At 32.0% G+C, this 25,072-nt stretch overlaps 1 protein-coding gene across 1 annotated transcript in view; it reads left to right on the plus strand.

Moving 5' to 3' along the window:
• LOC108911760 (titin) overlaps positions 1–25,072 on the plus strand; it is a 280,890-nt gene that overhangs the window by 23,690 nt on the left and 232,128 nt on the right. The window contains exon 3 of the mRNA XM_018716773.1: positions 14,863–15,166. Within this exon, the coding sequence (XP_018572289.1) occupies positions 14,863–15,166 (304 nt within the window). The remainder of the gene's footprint in view (positions 1–14,862; positions 15,167–25,072) is intronic.

The raw sequence follows: 25,072 nt of genomic DNA on the forward strand, positions 1-25,072 counted from the left end.
CATAAAATTTTCCTCTTCGAAAATTTTCGGCGCCACTGCGTTTTCGAACGAGAAATTCCGAGAATTGTCGTTCTGACGCTATGCTACAATGCGATACATGCAATTTTTTATCAGAATGGTCAATTTTTTTGATAAAACTATTAAAAATATATTTTTAAATGTCAAAATGACAATGTTTCCTCATACAGCAATCATTCTAATTTTTTTTTAATAAAGTACTTATTAAAAAAATATGCGTCCGACAAAAACAGCACCGAAATAAAAAATCGAACTTTTTATTAGTAAATTAAATAATTTTAAAAATTTATAAAATATGATAAAAATAAAGTTTCAAAGTTTAATTTAATAATCGAAATTTTATTAAATGCGAATTTTCCTACTACTCCAGTCATTATATAGAAATATCATATATATACTTTTTCGTAGAGGGGGTTTAGTAGATGATAAAAATATTAAAAAGTACAGATAATTTAGATCTATTTTTTATAAATGGAAAAGCGCAATGCTCTTTATATAATAAAATATGATTACTTGATCTTAAATAAACGTATTTCTTAAATAAATAGGCTATTGATAAAAAATAAAAGTATTGATAAAATAATTATTTAAAAAAAGTCATTTTTACTTTAAGTTTCATAACAATTGTTATAATTTGTTATAAAATATTGAATGCAATTTTATTTTAAAATTTGTGTACTTTTTTTTATTATAATAAAGAGTAAATGAAAAATTAAAAAACATATTTTAGGGTTCACAGATAAAATGAGATTTTGTACTTGTAGACCAGGGATATGAGGAAAATAAATGACTTGGTGGCGACTGTTGAGTAGCCAGGGATCTGTAAAGTTTTTCATAGAATTTGGGGAATTTTAGTATAATATATGCAAAACCCACACACCATCAGGTAAGGTTTTTTAATAATTAACAATAAAAGGTCTAAAATAACCCAAAATATCACTTTTTTGCCTACCAGAGAAAAACGATAATTTTTAATATAATGTGAAAGTAACCAACTTGTAGGGAATAAAAAAACCTTCAAAATGGCGGTTTTTAATATCCGATACGATAATTTGTTGTTCGGAAAATTGCAAAATACTGCCAAAATTCGATTATTACTAAATAAACAATTAGTTTTCCAAAAGTCAACCTACGACTTTGATATTGCATAAATTGTTGGCTTTTATAGTCCTTAATATGTGATTAAAATTTCAGAGCGATTAATCCAATAGTTTTGGCAACATTCTAAATGTTTATCCCAGAGGCATTATTTTTGCAATAACTTGATACGCAAAATTACCAAGATATTTTAATTCTGCGGGTGTCATATGACTTCTTTTATTGGAAGATATAATTTTATTGCAAAAAAAATGTTTTTTACCACTGGAAAAATATACCAAATATATATAATATACAAATTAAAAAAAAAGTTGCTCTAACTTAATTTGGGGCAAAGTTAGACACTTTGTTTAATCACAGCTACTTTGTTTATAACAATTAGACTTCTACTTCTACTCGGCCGTCGGCCTCATTATAAAAAAGGCACTCGCAAAGTGTGACACTTGCACTAAAACGCAAGAGCGATGTACTGGAGACTATAAATGTCTTGTTATAAACTTCAATTTCAAGATATTGTAAGTGCAGCTCCAGTAAAAGCCTCTTCTGTAAAAAACAGTCTGTGATGAAAGCCGCTCTGGAAGAGTATACTTGAACTTTAAATATGTATGAAACACCTGTTCGTCATACGTTTTGTGATTATTTATAGATTTGGTATAATTAGAGACACCGTTTTAGTTTTTTTAAAGGTTTTACTACATAATTCTGTATTTTAACTATGTTTTTAAATATAGTTAACGACAATTTGTTTTAAATACCTTAATGGAATATTTTTCCACTACTTTGATAAATGGCATGTCATGTCTCACCTTCTAATGTGTTATTTTAGGTGTACAAAAAATTCTGAGGACACTTCTACTCTCTTTGAGTTAGAATAACCGACTCTGTGTAATTTACTGGGCTAAATACTGATTTTTTCCACTACACTGGCTATATTGCGTACGAATTTAAAATAAAAATATAAAATATACTGCCACATTAAAATATCAAAGTAAATAATAAAATTAATTTATAAATTTTGACGTTTGTAGACCAGGGAGCATCGCGATCGACACTCTCAGATGTTATCGTTTTTATTTATTACATGTTATTATATTTATTCCCTGTTATGTTTAAATAACAAATTTTCTCTTGTTGTGGGTCGCGTTCTTAGATCTGTCAGCGTTTCCCTGAGCCCTAGATGGCATTAACCCAACACTGGACAATTTCAAGAAATAGGCTGATGAAAGGAAAGCGTTCTGTAGACGTAGAATCCATTCAAAAGGCTTGTACCGACATCCTGAAGGACATCCCGGTCTGTATTTAGCCGAAAGGGAACTATTTTGAATAAAAAACGGTTTTTCCAAAAAAATCTTATATTGTGCTTATTTTTTAAAAGTCCTGTTTAATTTGGAGCCACCTTTTATATTTTTGGATATGAGATTAAATTGCAGTTACTTCTTTATTATTTTCTGATATACCTACACCAAATTTGAATAAAGAATTAATTAAAAAGGTGGTGAGACAAGTACATATAATCCCTATTATGAAAGTTAGCTAAGTTCCACGGCATACAAATGTAATTTTTTGTATAGTTCACCTTAATTTACAACGAGTAGTGCGACGCAGTATATTCATAGATAACTTTAATTTACCCACCCAAGAAATATGAGAAATATGCTATAACTTGGATGTCATCCAACATCGGCTACAAAAATAAATTTGAATGAGGAAAATAATTCATTCAAATATCATTCTCAAAATCGTGTAAATAAAAAATATCATTTTATTACTTTTTAATGTATTTTTTATAGTTAAATGGTATAGCATTGTAAATATATGTTTCGATTAATTTTACGCCAATTAATCTTACTGATCCCGAAACATATGAGGAAGTATGAAGCAAACGGTTTATGGCTTCTATAAATAGAGTTCTAACGTTGACCTAGATGGATATGAAAATAATGGCTCTTCTGGTATGAGTTGAACATGACTGTAAATAACAACAATACAAATAATAACAAATTTTGTTACGTAATAATAAGAAATTGTCAAATTTTCAATATTTTTGGAAATCTACAGATTTAATTCCATGAAAAGAAGATATTATTTGGCCAGAATATGTCAACTGTTTTAGAGAAAATGCCTTTATTTATTATCATTTAATAATATGTATTAAATTATTTTTTTTAATTATTTGTCACCATTTTTCTTGTCATTATTTAATTGTGAAAAACAAATTAATACAAAAAAATAAACAAGTAATTCATCGAACAGTTAAAAACATCTCTATATAAAAATTCATGCAAATTGTGTTGTTTTCTTAACAAATATGTCTACAGTATAACCGACATACGTATATTCTCAGTCGAAGAAAAGTAAATTAGAATAAAAATTTTTTATTAGAATAAAAATGTATTTTATAATAAAACGTATTTCAATTAATGTCAATAAAAAATTTGCGTTATATTTTAAAATAAAGGCTATCAATGAAACAGAATCAACTTCTAATTTATTTTAAATACTAATTTGTACCTCATTTTTTTGTATTCGAGAAATATTATATTCAAAATAAATGCTAATCTTGAAATGAACAATCGTAAGAATTTATCTCAATGAAAACTATTACACCAGGAAAATTAGCGAAAATAAAAGAGAAACTCGAAAAAAGTCCTATCCGCTAGATTATTTTAAAATTGTCTAAAGGAACATAATACAAGACATCTCTCGTCTCGTGAGTCAAAAACTTTTATTAGCTAACTTTTCTATTTAAACAAATAAGTGAGGAAAACAGTTTTTTCACTTTGCAGGGAAAACCATCAATTTTAGCGAAAAGTGACTCTCAGACAGCTTATAGGGAGTAAAATTATCTACAAAATGAGACTTGTTAAATTAAAATCGGTTAATAAACAAAAAAGTTATTGCAAAAAAACAAGAAAAGTGCCCATTTTTTAATTTGTTTATAACTATCGCATTTATTGTTAAAATTTTATAAAACCTATGACAAGTTGAGGGTTTTGTCATACTTTAAAAGTGTGCCAAAAGTGGGCGCTGTAGGTGCAATAGTTTTCGCACAATTCTATTTGTTTATAACGGAGGCTCCAAAAGTTATGAACTTTAAGCCTCTGTACAGGCGTTAATTTTCAACCAAACATGATTCTGAAAGCGTCATTGTAATCTTAAAGACGCAATTAAGCGACCTATTAAAAAATATCACCGTTTTTTTGACATTAACATTCTCAAATTGTGCATTAAAAAACCGTGCGTTTTTCGCTTATAAACAATTTGAATAACATTGTTGCTATTTATGCTATCTCACCGAAAATAGGTGCAATGGATAGCTGGAAAAAAAATACAGTTTTAAAATAAAAAAAGTGCCCTCTACGACCAACAGGAGCCAAGATAAGAATCTTTTTTTAAAAAATCGTAGCGCAATTGTTTATAAATATTAAGACTTGAATTTTTCGCAAAATAAAGTTTACGACGTAAACTACGATTTCCCGTGAATTGCATTGAAAAATGTGGAAAATTAACGACTCACGAGCCCTTTAAAGAGAAGGTACTCGCTAAGTAAACTGTCCGGCGGCCGGCGGCGTGGTGGTGGGGGAAGTGCGCGCTGTAAATTTTGCAATATCTCGGCTTCTATTCATCGTAGAAACTTTTTTTTTTTTTAAACTGGGGTAGCTCGACGAAAAAATAACAATGGGCATATTTACGAATTCGTAGAATAGCCCTGAACCCCAGAAAAAATGCATCTTTTATAATTAATTTTTTTTAATTTACAAAAATGTCACAAAAATTATTGTTAAACGAAATATTAATTAAAATTTCAATTTCGGAATTATTTTACTATTATTAAATAAATAAATGAAGCTATCGTTCATTTAAAAAGTTATTTCTTTTACATATTAAGGCAAAGTAAACTTGTTTTTTCAATATTTTGTTAGCTATTTAATTACGATTTAAATGTAAAATTAAAGTAAAAATTCATAAATTATTTTCAAATTATTATTTCTCATAAAAATAGAAAAAATTTTAAATTTTAAATTGTATTATATTGCATTATTTATATCTATTATTGAAAATGGTTGTGATTAATATTTTTTGAATTAATTTTGATTATGTTTATAAAATTAGTAATAAATATAATAAAAAAACTTTATATATTAAAATTTCAAGAAGTTAAAATTGTAATTTTATCGACCGCATTATTTTTATTAATATTTTTTAATTTTGAGAATTTTGCAATAAATTCAAATGCTTTTTATTCTTTTTTAAATCTTTTAACAATAAATAATAATTTGAAAATAATTTGTGAATTTTTACTTTAATTTTACATTTAAATCGTAATTAAATAGCTAACAAAATATTGAAAAAACAAGTTTACTTTGCCTTAATATGTAAAAAAAATAACTTTTTAAATGAACGATAGCTTCATTTATTTATTTAATAATAGTAAAATAATTCCGAAATTGAAATTTTAATTAATATTTCGTTTAACAATAATTTTTGTGACATTTTTGTAAATTAAAAAAAATTAAGTATAAAAGATGCATTTTTTCTGGGGTTCAGGGCTATTCTACGAATTCGTAAATATGCCCATTGTTATTTTTTCGTCGAGCTAACCCGGTTAAAAAAAAATAAGTTTCTACGATGAATAGAAGCCGAGATATTGCAAAATTTACAGCGCGCACTTATTTGAACTTTGGATTTAACTTTTCTCGCGCGCGCGACCGCTTGGACGAGCTTCCCCCACCACCACGCCGCCGGCCGCCGGACAGTTTACTTAGCGAGTACCTTCTCTTTAAAGGGCTCGTGAGTCGTTAATTTTCCACATTTTTCAATGCAATTCACGGGAAATCGTAGTTTACGTCGTAAACTTTATTTTGCGAAAAATTCAAGTCTTAATATTTATAAACAATTGCGCTACGATTTAAAAAAAAATTCTTATCTTGGCTCCTGTTGGTCGTAGAGGGTACTTTTTTTATTTTAAAACTGTATTTTTTTGCCAGCTATCCATTGCATCTATTTTCGGTGAGATAGCATAAATAGCAACAATGTTATTCAAATTGTTTATAAGCGAAAAACGCACGGTTTTTTAATGCACAATTTGAGAATGTTAATGTCAAAAAAACGGTGATATTTTTTAATAGGTCGCTTAATTGCGTCTTTAAGATTACAATGACGCTTTCAGAATCATGTTTGATTGAAAATTAACGCCTGTACAGAGGCTTAAAGTTCATAACTTTTGGAGCCTCCGCTATAAACAAATAGAATTGTGCGAAAACTATTGCACCTACAGCGCCCACTTTTGGCACACTTTTAAAGTATGACAAAACCCTCAACTTGTCATAGGTTTTATAAAATTTTAACAATAAATGCGATAGTTATAAACAAATGAAAAAATGGGCACTTTTCTTGTTTTTTTGCAATAACTTTTTTGTTTATTAACCGATTTTAATTTAACCAGTCTCATTTTGTAGATAATTTTACTCCCTATAAGCTGTCTGAGAGTCACTTTTCGCTAAAATTGATGGTTTTCCCTGCAAAGTGAAAAAACTGTTTTCCTCACTTATTTGTTTAAATAGAAAAGTTAGCTAATAAAAGTTTTTGACTCACGAGACGAGAGATGTCTTGTATTATGTTCCTTTAGACAATTTTACAATAATCTAGCGAATAGGACTTATTTCGAGTAAAAATTTAATTTGCTTGGTCTATATGTAGTTTTTGAAAATAGAGGCTTCTTTGTATTTTTTTTTAATTTGAATTCTTTATTTTGCATATAAATTTAAATTGAAAGATCCAAATTGTAAAATTCGAATAGATCTTGCTTTCCTCTATCGATTAAAAAAAATCATCTATTTATCTGTTGTAGAAGCTGAGAAAAAGTCGATTGAAGTTGTGCGAGTGAATTATGCTACTCCGCTCGCATAGTCCCCCCACTCCTCAGTCTTTGACTCTCTGCTCAATTCTTGTGAAATGTATCAACAGTTAAAATACATTTCCGATTTGAACAAATTTTCATAGTTATAAAGTCTTTGCGTCAAACAATCAAAATCACTTCTGATTGTTATTGTACAGTACGTTGTTTTGCCGTAAACTCACTTTGAGCTTTCATATCTCGATGATGATTCATCGTATCCACAAGATCCTAAGTGGATTTTGTTGGTCAATTCTTCCTCTATCTGATCCTATAATTACATTTGAAGAATATGCAAATACGGCAGCTTCAGCTCTAAATTTTTATACGTATTTTTTCGAAGAAATTTTGAAAAAATTCTAATTGTCGCTAAAATGAATAAAATCGAAAATTTTTAAATGGGGATTGATAGTTGAGACTCCAAAGGGTAGGTATGTATAAAAATTGTTAACTCAAAATAGTCATTGGTTTTACCGTGAGAGAGAATTGGAAAATAAGTATAATTCTGTATTTTCTTAATTAACAATTGAATTGTGCGAAATCTACCCGGCTGATTTCGATGAAAAAATGTTTGCAATACTACCATATCGTGAAATATTTATAACCATACTATTTATATGGCTGCTCTAAAGTCAAGGTCCGAAATAAATTAATAAATAAAACGATCTTTTCTCAAGAAATTTTTTTTCGGACCAGTTTTATCTTGAAGAGAATCTCAAAACGAAACTATTTTTCCTCTGACTATTTTCTCTAATGTCAATATTCTCCGAGTTATACATGAAAAAAGGGAGAAAAATGCGTCTTTTTAAAATTTTGTTCACATTTTATTGCGCTAACAATTATTAACTTTTCAGCGGGCGCATATCGCAATTATCATTCTACATAATATTTAGAACTATTTGCAACAAAAATTAGCGTTACTATATGAAACGTCCATAGAACCTACTTTTAAAACAGATACCGACTGGACTAATAGTCAAATTTATAAGACTTGGAACATCTAAAATCAAATAAATAATTTATCTAACAGTTAAATTTTGACTTTTAACAATTTTTTTTATGACATGTATTTCAAAATAGTACCCGTAGAATATTTAAACCATTTTACGAAAGAGATATATGGAGTTACGTCAATTTTGCTAAAAATTATCAATCGCCTTGTATCTAAAAGTGATAAAACGATAAAAGATACCACCCTGCATACACATATATCCACCACCTACTCCCAGTTTCATAAAATAGCTGCATACTCTTATCGACATATCCACAACACTCTACCAAGTTATTGTTACAAATTGTCCCTTTTTTCCTTTTGAAAACTATATATTAATTTCTCGCCGCGCCTATACACCAATCCACCCTCTACCCTATATGCTTTGAAAAACTTAATTTTCAGAAAAAACAGTTTTATAAAAATACTCCAAATGTAGGGGTTCACCATTTTTCCGTATTACCACCCCCATAATCATGGAACATCCGGACCACTTTTATTTAACCCAGAACAATCCAGCCTACACAGCGACACCAAATCGTTCCGATCGGACCACTCCTGCGCGCAGCGGTCGCGACCAAACATTTGTTACACTTTGAAAGCTTATACTTCCCTATATACTGTAAAATTCTATATATTTTCGTAATATCTAGTGCTACCCTGCCGATTCCTTGGACATTTCCATTGTCAAAAACAAATTACGCAACTTATGAATCAACCTGTTGTTTGTACATTAACAATAACAGAAATAAAGCCACAATTTTTTTTATACTGCATTACAATCATTACATTGGATAGGAAGGCTTTTGCATGATTTCACATAGCATACCTCTCCCCCCCCCTCAAGGAAAATTCATGGCTACGCCCATGCCACTTTCCCTTACAAATTTTAGTTACGTTCTAGAATGCTGCTTTGTTTTTTATTTTTATTTTATTTTCAACAAATGTGTTAGATATTTTGTCTGTCTGTCAATTATTCTAATTTAACGTAAGTTACTAATTTTTAATTTAAAAATTCGATCATTAGAAACTTATTTTCACATATGGTACCATGTGGAACTTGAATTCTTCTAGTTGAAATATGTGTTTTCTCATATAAATAACCATAGATCACTTTGATACATAAAAGTTTCCTTATAATTTTTAAAATCAGTTTAAAAGATTCTAGAATTATTTAACATTTGTCGAATAAACACAGATGAAAATGTTTGAGGTTTTGTTGTCTAAACAAGTTCCCCATTGGCGATTTTCCAGTCTATAATTAGTAATGACAATTACAATATAACTATTTACTTTTATATATCCTTGACTTATAAATTTATTTTAGGATCAGAATTGGCAAAATAAGAGGCAATGTAAAATTAACCAGTCGACCCTCGTTTTCGAAAAAATCGTTATTACCAACTGTTAAAATAAAAATTCAGTAGGCATGTATATACTGGAAGAATTTGAATGACTTTAAATAAACTTTTATTTTTCGGTATCTGTTAAATATTTATCAATTCACAGAAAATAAATCACGATACAATTATTTTATATAAGGTGAGAAAAAAGTTTTGCAGCATTTATGTTACCATTCTACTTAAAATAATATGTTTCATATGACTGCTCTGGTTATTATGAAACAATAATTAACTTCTAACGTCAACGCTCACTAGAAACTGACGTGCCTTTTAACGCTGAAACATTACGCTAACATCACCGATAAAAATATCGACACCTGTTTTTTACTCTTACCACGAAATGTAGGTTAGCCGGATATCTAAATTTATGCCTTTTAATTTTGACTGGCCCAATATCAAGGTGGCCTAACACAGGCTAAACAAACAGGCTACAAGTACATGTATATGTTTCAATAAATTGAAAAGTCTATACAAATGTCAATCTTGTATTTAATTAGCATTACGGTTAGTTTTAACGGTTATAATAACATAGTAAAATAGATAAGGCAATACATGCACCTCAAAATAGATTGTAAAAATATAAGTATAAGTATGCCTTGGAATTATACTAAGTGTGATAAAAATTGAAGTAGAAAATTGGTATAGGGTGCCATAAAAAAATTCCTAAAGTGCCCCTTAACGAAGATCTTCCCTGTTGTGGCGTCGAATACACAAGTCTCTTCCTCATAAAAAGAAATCCAATGGAGTCATGTCGGGGGACCCACATCGACCTATCCATTGATAACCAAAACAAGTGCTGACGAACTAAATTGCTAAAATGGGGCATGCACCGTCATGCATAAACCACATCTGATTTCTAATTGCTAAATACACATTTTCTAATAAACCATTTAAGTTTTTTTTATAAGAATTGTAAATACATGGCATCATTTAATCTGTCTTCAAAAAAGAATGTTCCAATGAGATGATTCCCAATAATCCCCGCCCATAGGTTACCCATGAACCTTTGTTGGTGTTTTGTCTGCACTATTGCATGGAGATTTTCTTCATGCCAGATATGCAAATAGGCATGATGACAGATTTTGAAAAACTATTCTATGATGTTCGGAAGTATTTACTATTTCCAAAAAATATCTTATTTCTGTAAAAATAAAAGGTTTACTAGAAAAATAAACTAAATGTTAAACAATTTAAATAATCAGTCTCATTATTCGGATTAATTAGCAAGGACTTCTACATTAAGAATCCACTAGTTTCTGTATTTAAAACTTAAGGAAAGTCATATTAAGAATATAGGTAACGCAAAACATATAAAATTTAAAACAAACATTTCACAACATATCTTTGTTTTATAGAAGTTTTGACATATTATTAGAAAATAAACTAAAGTTTAAACAATCAGACTCATTATTTGGCATAATTAGCATCTAATAGTTTTCAGCACTTTAGACTTAATAAAAGTCAAATGAAATAGCTTTATTATCAAATTGCCCAATTGTCACGTAGCAATATAATAATGACCGTGCAATGTGATAAATAATGAAGTTTAGATAGTAATTAATCACTTAGACCGATAGAGCTAGACATTATTCATAATGCTCGCACATTATTAATAATGCCTTTAATTAATCACCTGGTCTATAACAGATACACATTATCTTTCCATGAAGAGATAAAACATTAAGAAAATCTGATACATAGTTGTCATCAAATGTAACATTAATTATTTCTACTATTTTATTTGTACTGTAGTTGCAATCAGCTACACCGAAATAGCTCTTTTGAAGCCCTGTTAAATACATTGTTATGTAGGTTCCATCTGCACATAAAACTTCTGGGTCGGTTTTCCTTTTTCCAGATAATTTTTAAGTCTTCATATTTGTGGTACATTTAATTTCAATAATAGTGTCTTCACAGATTCCACCAGGCGATCCTGCTATCGTGGGATAGTTTTTGCAAAGCATTACACCACATTTTTTAAATTTTTTCCCCAAACTGGTACTTACAATTTTCCTCATTTCATCCTCCAACATGCTATCGCGTTTCATGGCCGATGTGTCTGAGGTTTTTCCTCCCATAATTAACGTGATCAAAATTGCATCATTGGTTTTGCACCGACTAAGTTCAAACGCTCGTGAGGCCGTCACTCTGCTATATCTTAACTCATGCCAAAAACAGCTTTGATGTTGGTCTCGCCTCTTCTTCAACTTTCATGTCATCTTCATCAGTCAATACGAGTTTTTTCAAAAATGTGTCGCAGGACTGTTCTTTGTATTTCAGCACCAATTTATGCATGGATAAACTTTTGATCACAAACATAGGCTTTTTGATATTTTATTAACTCGCAGTTGTTGAGCTTAATTTACTTTCATTCTTTTAGAAACTTTTCAAGTACCTAACGTTTCCTGATTGTGGTTTTGGTAACACAAAACTAACCAACAGATAGTTGAGAAACAAAATATTTAAACGAAGATAAATACTGCGGGTATTGTGACGTAATGTGACGTAATTCGCTTTGATTGGTGTTCTACCTGTCATGGCGGTTTGCTGCATTTTGTAGTTTTATTTTATCAAAAAATTATCAATCTTACTCATAATATAAATAAATATTTTCTATAATCCATGAATCGTATTTCATTAGAAAAATATATAATTTTAGTGATTTTTGGTCACTGTCATCATGCCTATGTCAATTTATTACTCCGTCTCGGGTGAAACTGGCTTCGTCCGTGAACAAAACAATACTAGTAAAATTTGGATATTGCCTAAATCGTTGCAAAAACTAATTTGCGTAATTGACTCTTGCAGGATAATCAGGGGGAGATGGCATGCACCGTTTGGATGTGATTAGGATTAGCAGTTATTCTGGGGGAGGGGAGTCACTTTGTTGCATGAACTTGAACCGACAATTTTGTATACAATATGAATCAATATATCCAGAGTTTCTCAAGGTTCCAGCAAATCTGATAATGCGTTTACTCTTGCTACACATAGATAGACATTATCTTGATGCAAAACTAACTTTGAAAACGTCTTAAGATAGGGTAAAACAAGAGGTTCTAAAATTTCTTGGATGTATTGTTGGATTGTCATCTACCTCTAACGAAACCTAAAGATATACCTACTACCAGAAGCAATAACTCATTTTACCAGATCACGTCCGTTAATCACTTCGGTTTCTCACCGTCAACAGACAATCATACATGTCTAAACAAAAGCAGGACTTCTGATTCGACAAGAAGTAGACAGTAGGTCTTCACCCAACGTTATATCTATGAAATATTCTGAACCTCCGCCTTTGAATACACCCAAATCCAATTTTTTTCAGCATGTTCTAGCAACTATGGCCTTTAAGATTTCCAATTTTTTTCTTACGGAACACGTGTTATACCGATCGAAATAACTCTTTTAGAGGGGAAAAAAAAAGAAAATTGTTACCTGGACTTTTATAAGTGGAAATGGTAAAGGGGCTTATAATAAACGAAAAAAAAATAAATGCGTGAGCAGGGGCGGCGGAGGGTTGATTTGGGGGGTTGAAAAGGTATCAAAAATTGTATCATTCGGAATTCTGGCGAAAGTTGACGTCAAACAAAAAAGTATTCAATACTAAAGTTGTAGATCATGAAAAAATCTACAACTTTTGTGGAGGTCACTTTTAAACATAACCTCAAAATTTCTGAGAAAAATGCAAAAACCAGTTTTTTTTATGATTTCTCGTTTTTTATTTCTCATTTCCGCAAAAATAATTTAATTTTGACGAAACTTGCCGAAAGTATACCTTTCTGTGTCTTAAATAACCACAATTTTTTTTAGAAAAAAAATTAAGGAATTTCGTTTTTTCCGGTCTGAAACACTATTTCTTCAAAGAAAAATTCTACTTAGAAAAATCATGGTACAGAGATCTGCCAGTGATCACTTTTTTCGTTTTGACATATACTTTTTGGTGAAATAAAAAAATCTGTAATCAGAGTTCAAAAACATACTCAAAAATGCAAAAAAACTAAAAAATGACTGATTACACCATTCAATTGTACGAAAAAAATAAAAAAAAACTGTACTTAATTTTTTAAATTTCGATGAATTCATAGATATACAGTGTGTCCAAGATAAGGATGGGATAGCAATAGGATCTAGGAAACGGTAATAGATACGGGGTGGCTCAGATTAGAAAAAAGTTGTATTTTTTTAAACCTAACAATATGGTAAAATTCGTGCGAACGATTTTGCAAAATTTCGGGTTTTCGGAATTCGCGTCAAAAGTAAACTTTGCAGCTAATAGGTACTTTGTATTGCTGAAACCTCAAATCATCCAGAGATAATTTATCATTTGTGCATTTGTAATTCGACTTATATGTTTATAGCAATACTGCACAAAAATAAATTTTTTGGTCAAACAATGAGATACAGTTTTTTTTTATTTGTTTTCCATAGAATTGAATAGTGTAATCAGTTTTTGAATGTTATTTAATTTAAACAAATTATCACGAATAACTGAAAACTTCATTATTGCAAGTTATTTTTTATTTTTTTTTGCATTTTTGGGCATACTTTTGAACTGTCTGCAGATTTTTTTATTTCACCAAAAGTATATGTCAAACCGAAAAAAATGATTACCGGCAGAACCCTGTACGATAATTTTTTTAAGTAGAATTTTTCTTTGAAAAAAAGTGTTTCAGGCCAAAAAAAATGAATATCTCAGAAACTTCTTGATTTTTTTTATCTAAAAAAATTTGAGGTTATTTAAGACACGGAAAGGTATACTTTCACCAAGTTTCGTCAAAATTAAATTATTTTTGCCGGAATGAGAAATAAAAAACGAAAAATCAGAAAAAAACTGTTATTCGCATTTTTCTCGCAAATTTTGAGGTTATGTTAAAAAGTGTAGATTTTTACATGATCTACAACTTTTGTATTGGATACTTTTTTGTTTGACGGCAACTTTCGCCAGAAATCCTTATGATACAATTTTTCATAACTGTTCAACCCCCCAAATCAACCCTCCACCACCCTTCCCCACGCATTTATTTTTTTTATGTTTATTATAAGCCCTTTTACCATTTCCACTTATAAAAGTGCAGGTAACAATTTTTTTTTTTCTCCAAGAGTAATTTGGTTGATCTATATAGGATATACCTATGGATAGAAGACTGTTAGATTTATCGATTTATCACAACCCCCTCTGATTTTTGCAGCACTGCAGTTAATTTAGAGTATAGTACATGGTCCAACCAATAATAATTGTTGATACCTATTATTGTTTACATTCCAAAAAATTCTTTTGTATCGTTTTTTAGAGCGTGTGGTCTCATTGACTGATTGATTGATTAATGATAATTTAATAACAAATTCAAGAAATTATAAAAGATTGCTACTTGAAATTATTCCAACGATTAAACTCATATACCTGCCCCTATGTTTTACTGATCATTTTTTCAGAGCTACTCTCTTGGTTTCAGGTCCAAAGATGGAGGAGCGCCAATCGTTCCGGACAAAAGACGAAGACTGAAGATAACTGGCAACGCGATCCAGTTAGCTCTAGACAATGTCCAGAAGGAAGACGCCGGACTGTACACCGTCACCGCGAAGTCTCCCACTGGCACCGTGTCCAGGGACGTGGAGCTGCGGGTGGGAGGCCGACTTACGGCCTCCGGCGACGAAGACGAACCTCCGGCATTCCTCAGACGACTAAACGATTTATCCGTCAAAGTTGGCACGAGAACTAGGTTTCTTGTCGAGATTAAAAGCGGTTCCGAGTTGACGGTGAGTGAGAGATGTTAGATCTAAAAGTCTTACAAACAATAAAGAAAAAAATAGGAGAATTGAAAAAAAATTATACCTTGACTGGAAACACTTGAAAAAATATTTTTCCAAAAAATGTATTTTGCTGAAATCAGTATGAAAATAACATATTTATAGTAGGATCGTATACGATGCAAAGTAGAGCAAAAAATTGTCGGCCTTTTATCAAAGGAAAATCGTGTCATCATCATCATTTTTAGGAGGCGTAAGATAAATCTTTTCAAATTTAAAATGAAATTCAATGTAAAATCTGAAATACCGCTGCATACGCACTGTGTTCTGGTAGTAGCTGTAGTCGCCCAGGTGCATCGAGTGTACGAACTGGTCGGTTATACGTCAAATACTAACCTGGCGAGCTTTGCTGTCAATTAGAGAGCGCTTCCAAAAAACAAGTAAACAACAGTGGCGCGTACAGAGGTAAAATGTAGTACTTATGTGGAATTTAGGAAACAAATTGGATTTATAATAAATTACATTTAAAATAAATAGTTTATGAGAATAAAGGAATTTTTGTAGCAACAAGGGTGCCAGACCTGAACTGATCCCCTCGTCCCTTCATAATGTATAAAGAAATTATTCAATTTGTAAAACCCTTAAAGGCGTACTTCATTGGTTCCCTTGACAGGCAATGATTTATTACTTTGCATCGAATATGATCGTACTATAGTATAATCGGGACTCCCTTAAATCTTAAATAAGTATAGCTCAAATACAATTTAAGAAAATGTAAAGATAATATTTATTTGAAATAATAAAAACAAAATCTTAATTTCTCATGAAAAACAACGAATAAAAACAAAGTCTCTGCCCTGTGTGACTACAAGAAAAGCATTTAAAATATTTTGTAAGCGCATTTTAGTATGCCAGCCAACTAAAAAAAATAGAATTATTTTGAAAATTTATTTTAAGAAAGATTTTCAGATCCTATGTCTGATGCTCCTGATTTCTTCTGACCAAGAGCAATATGCTCTTGGTCATTTTGAACATATTCAAAATATTTATCAACTACTAAAAGCGGAAATGGTCTGACGATTGTCTTAGTGAAATAATTCCTCTAAATTATTTTTTTATCTGATAGAATTTATAGATAGATATAGATAGAAGAATTTATAATGACTAGAACCCTTTACATATATTCTAGAATCTAGATTTTAGCAAATGTTAAAAGTTTTTCAAATTTTTCCATTTTTTCCAATTTTTCTAGAGAACATACTTAGACTTAGGACTTAGACACCCAGCTTTCCCAGAAACCTAAATATTGGTCAGTTCAAGGGAAAATATGTTTTTTTTTTAATTTAATCGTTGAAAGGTATATTAATTATTATAAAAACCACAACAGCTTAACTTTCTTACTTTTAATTTTAGAAACCAACATTAAATAACATCAATATTTGTACTTTTTACTAAATTAAAAAAAACAATTTGTTTATTAGTTCTCAAATTTTTTATTCTACTTTAAAAGTATTAAGAGAATTCAAACAAATTCAAAACATCAAATGAAGTCAAACAGTGTTCTTCAATACTTTTTAATAAAACATCTTGTACCTATATTTTTACAGTTTTCTTATAGAACTCTTTCTCAACATTATATTCATATAAAGTTTGATACAGAATGATAGATATACAGGGTGTTAATGAACTTATGCCAAATATTTTTGCCACATGTCCGTTATGCCAAAATACGGATTTGTGTTGAGTCAAATGTAATTTTAAAATCTGACTTACCTGAACATTGCAAAGAGCCACCTTTTAAGAACTGCTGATTTTCATAGAAGATGTTCGATATACCCACCATTTGCTTGCACACAAGCTTCAGCGCGACGTATCCAATTCGCAACATTGCCACGTCCTCTCGAATTGTATTGCAAGCTTCGGCAATACGATGACACGAACTTCCGTGGAATATTTATCCTCACAAAAAGAAGTCTATTTAACTAGGCTGCCGGGGCCTATCGAGCGATCGGGAAAAGTAATGTTTAGAAAGTTGCGCACTTTTCGAAAAAAGTGAGTGGAGTCTCCGTCATGCAGTAACCGCATATTTTGCCGAACATTTAATGGCACGTCTTCCAATAACTCCGGCAAGCTAGATATAAGCACCGTTTAAGCGTCTAGGCAGTTCAAAAGGCCACATTAGTGTCATTAATTATACCGGCCCGCATGTACACTGAAAACTGTTGCTGAAAGGCGCCGCGACGTATTTCGTGTGGATTTTCGATAGGCAAGTGCTGAGTGTTGTGGACGTTCCGTACACCATTTCGACTGAAACATGCTTCATCTGTAACAAGTATTTGCGCTGTAAATTGAGGATTTCTTGCATGTTCCGTAAGCAATCATCTGCAAAATCCTCGACGTAATAGAAAATCTCAAGAGTAAGCGTTAAACACGTTAAATATGGGTACAACTAAGTTTCTCGTAATGTCCGCCACACAACAGGAAGCGAAATATTTATTTGCTGTGTTATATTTCTTCGAGGAGATCTAAAATCATCTCATCGACATTTAAGAACCTTAGTGGTTGTACTTCACCGGTGTCCAAAACTCTGCCCTACAGCAACAAATGTTCGCGGTGCGGGGGCTCGTCGTTCAGGATATCTTGGCACGGTACCCTTGACAAGCTCTGTGGGTATTTTCGTTTGCTTCGCCATAAATTATGAGCATATCGTAATATTCCCGATTGCTAAATAAATGCGCCATTTTCAAAAGAAAACTTAGAAATACGGCTATTAAATGTACTCTCGAAAAACAGCACAGCAATCACTACAACAATGTATTACAAACTGACTTTCGAATACAGCCCGGCTTCATACAAAACCTACAAACTCGTAGAAAGTGTTACCGAATTTTTTGTAAGTACTCGCCGCGATAAAATACATGTATTTCAGCAGTTCTAGAACGGTTTTAAACACATTTTTAATTAGCTTTTTTTTCTATGACCTTAAACTTCCTATACAAGTTTGTGACGTCAGTTAACTCAGTTTTGCTCCTTTCTCACTCCTTTAAATTTTTGACATAAGTTCATTAACATTCTGTATATTAAGAGATATATGACAAAAAAAGATTGGTAAAAACCCATTGTATAGAAAATATTTTATTATTAGTTCGTCTTATATATTATTATAAAAAAAATAAAAGCTTCGTTCGTAATTCCGGAATTGTCTAATTCTAATTTTCGAAATCGCAGAAAGATTTCATAAACCTTTATGGACGTTGGGAAAAAGCAGGGGTAAAATGTATTCCTGTTCATAAATTGTAAGAGAAATAAAATTTTTGATTTCTATGAAACAGTACATGTTAGCGATTTTTTAGATTCACTCAACTGAAATTCGGCAAATCGCGAAGTACAGGTCATTGTGTTCTGAATGATAAACAAGTAGTCTATCTGTTAATTTGTATATATAGAACGATAAAACTATCCACGGGAAAGCTACTTCTAAAACGTTGGATTAGATATTAAAAGAATTTAATAGTTGTCCATGTCCACTTTGCGTAGGTTAAACAGGATATGTTAAGAAAGTTCAGGACTTTACTAATGTCTTTAATGTCTTAATAATCCGTTAGATTATTCTGCGGTAATTTAAAGAAATTATGCTGTTATCTAAATGTCGTGTGACCCAAAATTCACGCCAGATTTGATTTTTGCGCGATTTCTGCGGTAAAGAGTTGCCAATGAAAAAAAAAAGACAGTGTAACAGCTGACAGTTCAGGATCCATCTATTTCAGACACGTTTGGATACATTTGTAATAAACATTCAAACGATTTTTCGAGAAATTTGTTGGCATATTCGGAAAATTTTGAGAAATCTGTTAAAGAAAAAAATTTAAATCATTTCTAATTCATCGCAACGTTTGCCCTGTTTTATGGAGAGAAACAGTGACTAGCTTCAAACCATGTGTATTTTACAGTAAGAAAAATAAAGCAACAATATTTATAGGGGGAGCTTCCCATCCATACATTCAAAGTGGCTTAATTGCATACAGGGTGCTAGAAATTTAATGCCTAGTTTAGTTAACTTCAAACCTTCATAAGTCGGTTTTTTAATGTAACACCCTGCATGTTTTTCTATATTCTGATATACAATTTTATTCTCTTTTGAACGATCTCTTCTAGTTTTTAAGTTATCTACTATTTTGTGTGTAATCACCTAGGATAATGTAATTTCTTGAGAGGATAGCTGTGGAATTTTTAGCAAAATTTCAAAACAAACAACTAAACTGTCAATTTGTTGCTAGTCTCTTGCAGTTACAGTTTAATTTAGTGTTTATAAGAAATGGAAAACAATTCATATTCAAATGCTGATATTTTAAATTTATTATTCAGTCACGAACGTTGCAATGGGATTATAAGCAGAACATGTTCAGTTTTTAATGAGACATATCCAAATTTGCCACCAATGAGCAGAAAAAAGTTAAGAAGAATTTTAGCAAATCAAGTCGTAGTAGGAGTATGGTCGAATTTGTGCAGAAAGAATTTTACCAAAACCGATAACATCAAATGAAGATAATGTAATAAATGTGCTCACCTATTTCAATGATTATCCAGAATCTTCAACTCGTGCCGCAGAGTATGATTTAGGCATTTTACGAGCGTCCATTCACATGATGCTAAGAACTAATGATATGCATCCAGACAAATTTAAGCTATTTTCTGCTCTTCATCCGGGTGACGCCGTGCAACGTGTACAATTTTGTGAAACGATGTTAGTGCGATACCAAGTAGATCCATAATTTTTGCAACATATTATATGGACAGAGGAGTCAAAATTTACGAGAGTGAGTATTTATAATGGACATATTACTCATTTGTGGTCATCTGAAAATCTTCATGTTATCCGGGAAACATTCAAAATAAATTTATCATAAATGTTTTTTGTCTAATTAAAGATAACCATATTTCTTACCATATCTAAGAAGAAAATTTAAATGCCGACAAATATCTCAAAATTTTGCAAACGGTTGTGGCAGATTTTCTATATGATATACCTTTAGACCAACTAAGGAAGTGTTGGTATCAATTAGACGGAGCTCCACCTCACTGTCACAATCAAATCGATCAACAGCTGACTGAAATGTTTAAAGATAGATGGATGAGACGCCTAGGACTGTGGAATTGGCCAGTGAGGTCTCCCGACCTCACTCTATTTGATTTTTATGTTTGGGGAGTAATAAAGTAAAAAGTTTATTCTACACCCGTTGCTTCAAAAGAGGATTTGATTGCTCGAATAGCGTTCCATGAATTGCCTGCAGCTGAAATAGCAAAAGCGGTGACCGATGGTGTTATTTCTGGAATCCACAAGCGCTTAGCTGTTAATGGGGGTCATATTGAACACTTATTACTGTTTTAAGTAATTTTTTTTTATCTTAGTGCATTATTATTATCAACATACATAATTAAAATTGTGTATTACTATGTATGAAGTTGATTTTTTAGAATTCTTCTTAACTTTATTCTGCTCATTGGTGGAAAATTGGGATATGTCTAATTAAAAACTGTAAATGTTCTGCATAGAATCCCATTGCAACGTCCGTGATTAAATAATATTAAATAACTGGTGACAGTTTAGTTGTTTGTTTTGAAGTTTTGCTAAAAATTCCACAGCTGTCCTCGCAAGAAATTATATGGTTTTAGGTGATTACACAAAAGATAGTAGATAACTTAAAAACTAGAAGAGATAGGTATAGGGAACCGTTCGAAAGGGAATAAAATTGTGTATCAGAATATAGAAAAACATATAGGGTGTTCCATTAAAAAAACGACTTATGAAGGTTTGAAGTTAACTAAACTCGACATTAAATTTCTAGCACCCTGTATGCAATTAAGCCACTTTGAAAGTATGGATGGAAAGCTTAGGGGCCTAACTATCCCCCCTATAAATATTGTTGCTTTATCTTTCTTACTATAAAATACACATGGTTTGAAGCTAGTCACTGTTTGTCTCCATTTTTTTGAAAAAAATTAAATATCTGGAAAACGGTTAATTTTAGGAATACGGAAACTTCATAGAAGTCCGCCTAAAATAACACGTAGAATCCAAAATTGCAGTAATATATAGGGTGTTTCCATTTAAAATAAGCAAGTTGATGGCGACTTCCGGTATAACCCAAAGTGGTACGTGGACGCCATTATTTTAGTTGAGAAGGGCATGCCCGAAAACCCGGTATCCAAAATTTTCAAAATTCAAATCGAAGTAATCTCTGAAATAATTCTAAGGGGCCGTCACCGTGAGGCACCCTGTATAACCCTATACTGTATACTTTGTGCATCGATAAAAAAATTAAAAAATTTGAATTAAAAACTTGTGTTTTCACAATTCACAATTACTTCTTGCGTGATATCCTTTATAAATTCCTCGTTATTGGAATATTACCAACTGAAATCCTTTTATCCAATTCTTGATAATAAAATCTGTTTTTGCGCTGAACAGCTCGCGTTTAATTTATCTTAACTAAAGGGAATTAAATTTAGAACAAGACGCTAATTCGCTTAGTTCTAATTAATACTCGCAAGAACATACCAAAGACTATTTTCCACTATAGGGGGGGACCTAAATTTAGGAGGAATTATGTCACTATTTAAAATACTGCTTGGCACATGTTTCGGCAGATAAAACGAAATCCTGAAACACAAAGCTAGCGTTCTTTTGCAAGGTGATTCAGTAAACTTCCTGCACAATACAAATGACCTGTTCGTATAAATAACTTCAACGCCAGTGAAAGTAATTTGTACTGTCCTCTGCTTGTCTAAAATTATTTAAAACGTCTTAATGGAAATTGGTCGAAAGAGCGGAACAAATTGAAAGTTTTACTCAATTAAAATAATGTGACGAAAGCAGTTACAAAATTATTAAAGAATAATATAAATTTCATTCCCGACATAATAAATAAATCACAGTCAAGCCGATACGTTTTAACTTTCTCCGCTGATTAGAAGTCGGTCTTAAAAGGTATATGATAATTAATTTTAGTTTTAAACTGAATAAAAAAGTAATATTTTGTTTTTAATTGGGTATTTAACATTTAAATTTCAGAAATGTTGACACACAATATATTATTATGAAGTGTTCAGTAGAAATCAGGACACCTTTGTTGAATATTTAATAATGGGTGTATAGGCCGTCACAACGACGTTCTGACAAATGTTGAGGTCTGATTACTTTCGTAAAACAAATAAATAATAAAAGTACGATTTTTCCTAAAACAATTCTTCAAATATACAGGATGATTCACAAATGGTGACCAAAAATGAAACCCCGTATTATTTGGATAATTTTGAGAGGAGTCTTTCCTATAAAGTTTTTATCTAGGACGCTTCGTTAAAAAGATACAGGGTGTCAAACTTCAAAAAATATTTTTTAAATATTTTAAAAACTAGTTATTGAAATAATTTGAAATTGGGTACATGTATTTATGTAAACATTGTCCAAAATCTGAGGGCTTTTCCTAAAATTTACATGCCCCAGTGGCGGTGATACAGCATATCGGTGGCATACTTTTCTAAATAAAATAGTACGCCACTGCTTTCAGTAACAACCATAATATTTTCGGATGTGTGTTTCAATTACACAGAACCACAAAAAAAATCGACGAAAAGTCTCCTCGGCCAAACCTATCGTATTATATGTTTTTTAGGTCGCTGAAACCGAATCTGCAACTCATTTGGTCCCATCACGTCAGAGTTTTTTTCTAACCTCAAAAATTAGCTGAAATGAAATGGTAGAATTCAACAAAATCAACGCTGCAACCTGTTAAAACCTTATAACTCCACATCCTTATGATACCGAACGAGCTCGACAAGCCGTAAAATGATAACTCACAACCGTAAAAATACATAACCTCAAAATTGGATGAGCCCAAAACCCAAAAACCCAAAATAAGCAGCGAATAAACTTACACGTAGGGCACAAACCTTCATTTTTGAATAGTAAACCCTTTTAACCTAAAACCCCGAAATCCCATAATCTGAAAACACGACAAGGCCTCAATTTGAAACCTCAAAACCCCGAAGCTGAATAACCCTAAAACTCCAAAACTTCAAAACCAGGGCCGGCATTAATAAGGGTGAGGGTGGCGATCACTTCGAGCGTCACACAAGAGCAGCGAGACACACACTTCGAACAAAGAAGCCACTGGCCGAAACTCATAAACTTAAGCTCCCAAACCCACATACCCTGGATGAAGCTAAATCTCTAAACCCGAGTTCCCTAACCCACAAAGACTGAGTGCAGTAAGATCTCTAAACCCGGGCCCCCAACCCACATACCTTGGGCACAGCAAACCCTCAAACCCAAGCTCCTAAACCCTCATATCCTAGGAGCAGTAGAATCCACGTTAGTTGCGCAACAGACAGGCAAACGGAACGAGTATGCTTTTACACTCAAGCTTCCGAATCCTCGCAGCAGATAAGCGAGCAAAGCCAGCTTTCTTTCACACCCAAGCTCCCAAGCCCACATACTCTGGTCGGAGCGAGATCAATGTTTGTTACAAAGAGGATAAAGAAGCAAATGGATCTTAGTATCAAACTTAACCTTGCAAACTTTAACACTCTCTTGTTTCACCTAGGGTATGCGGGTGTGGAAGCTTGGTTTCATGAGTCCCGCCAAAGGCCTGTGTGATGGAAGCGTAGATCTTGCTGCGCCCAAGGTACGTTGTGCTCAGGGTATGTGGGTTTGGGATTTTGGGTATAGGGACCCTACTGCGTAGGGTGCCCCTAGGGTATGTGGGTTTGGGTGCTTAAGTTTATGAGTTTCGGCCAGTGGCTTCTTTGTTCGAAGTGTGTGTCTCTTTGCTCATGTGTGACGCTCGAAGTGATCGCCACCCTCACCTTTATTAATGCCGGCCCTAGTTTTGAAGTTTTGGGGTTTTTGGAGTTATTCAACTTCGGGGTTTTGAGGTTTCAGATTGAGACCTTGTTGTGTTTTCAGGTTATGGGGTTACGGGGTTTTAGGTTAAAAGGGTTTACTATTCAAAAATGAAGGTTTGTGCCCTATGTGTTAAGTTTATTCGCTGCTTATTTTTGGTTTTTGGGTTTTGGGCTCATCCAATTTTGAGGTTATGTATTTTTACGGTTGTGAGTTATCATTTTACGACTTGTCGAGCTCGTTCGGGATCTTAAGGATGTGGAGTTATAAGGTTTTAACAGGTTGCAGGGCTGATTTTGCTGAATTCTACAATTTTTCAGCTAATTTTTGAGGTTAGAAAAAAACTCTGACGTGATGGGACCAAATGAGTTTCAGATTCGGTTTCAGCGACCCAAAAGACATATAATACGATAGGTTTGGCCGAGGAGACCTTTCGTCAATTTTTTTTGTGGTCCTGTGTTATCTACAAATTACTACTATATTATGTTTTTCGAAAAAAGCCTGATTTTCGAGTAAAACTTAATAAACGAACTGTGATTCGTGGATTTTCTGAACCCCAAATTAGAGATCGCTGAAAAAAATTTAAAAAGCATCCACTTGTTTCATAATTCATAATCCATAACTCAACAAACTCTCTTCGCTCTGCTTCAGTTGTTGAGTCAATTGAACTTTGTAAGCGTGGAGATGCAAATTTTTCGTGAAAATACGCTATAGAGAGCTTCTTCAAATGTCAAATGAGTATTGAAAACTATCGCCCCATAACTATTGTTAATAATCCTTCAAAAGCTCTCGAAACTTTTATATATGAAATTGTATTTTCTTATGTAGTCTTCTATACAGGGTGTCCCGGAAATGGTAGGCAATCTCTCGGATATGGATAGATAATGAGAAAATAATGTCACAAGTTCATATAATTTTTTTTCCTCTGGGCTCACCCTGTAGAGTTATCAGCTCTTGAAGTTGATAATTAAAAATGGTTTTTTTGCTGTAACCTTTGTATTTTTCAATAAATT

This window comes from Anoplophora glabripennis, unplaced genomic scaffold (genome assembly GCF_000390285.2).
Source record: "Anoplophora glabripennis isolate ALB-LARVAE unplaced genomic scaffold, Agla_2.0 scaffold423, whole genome shotgun sequence".
Taxonomy (NCBI): domain Eukaryota; kingdom Metazoa; phylum Arthropoda; class Insecta; order Coleoptera; family Cerambycidae; genus Anoplophora; species Anoplophora glabripennis.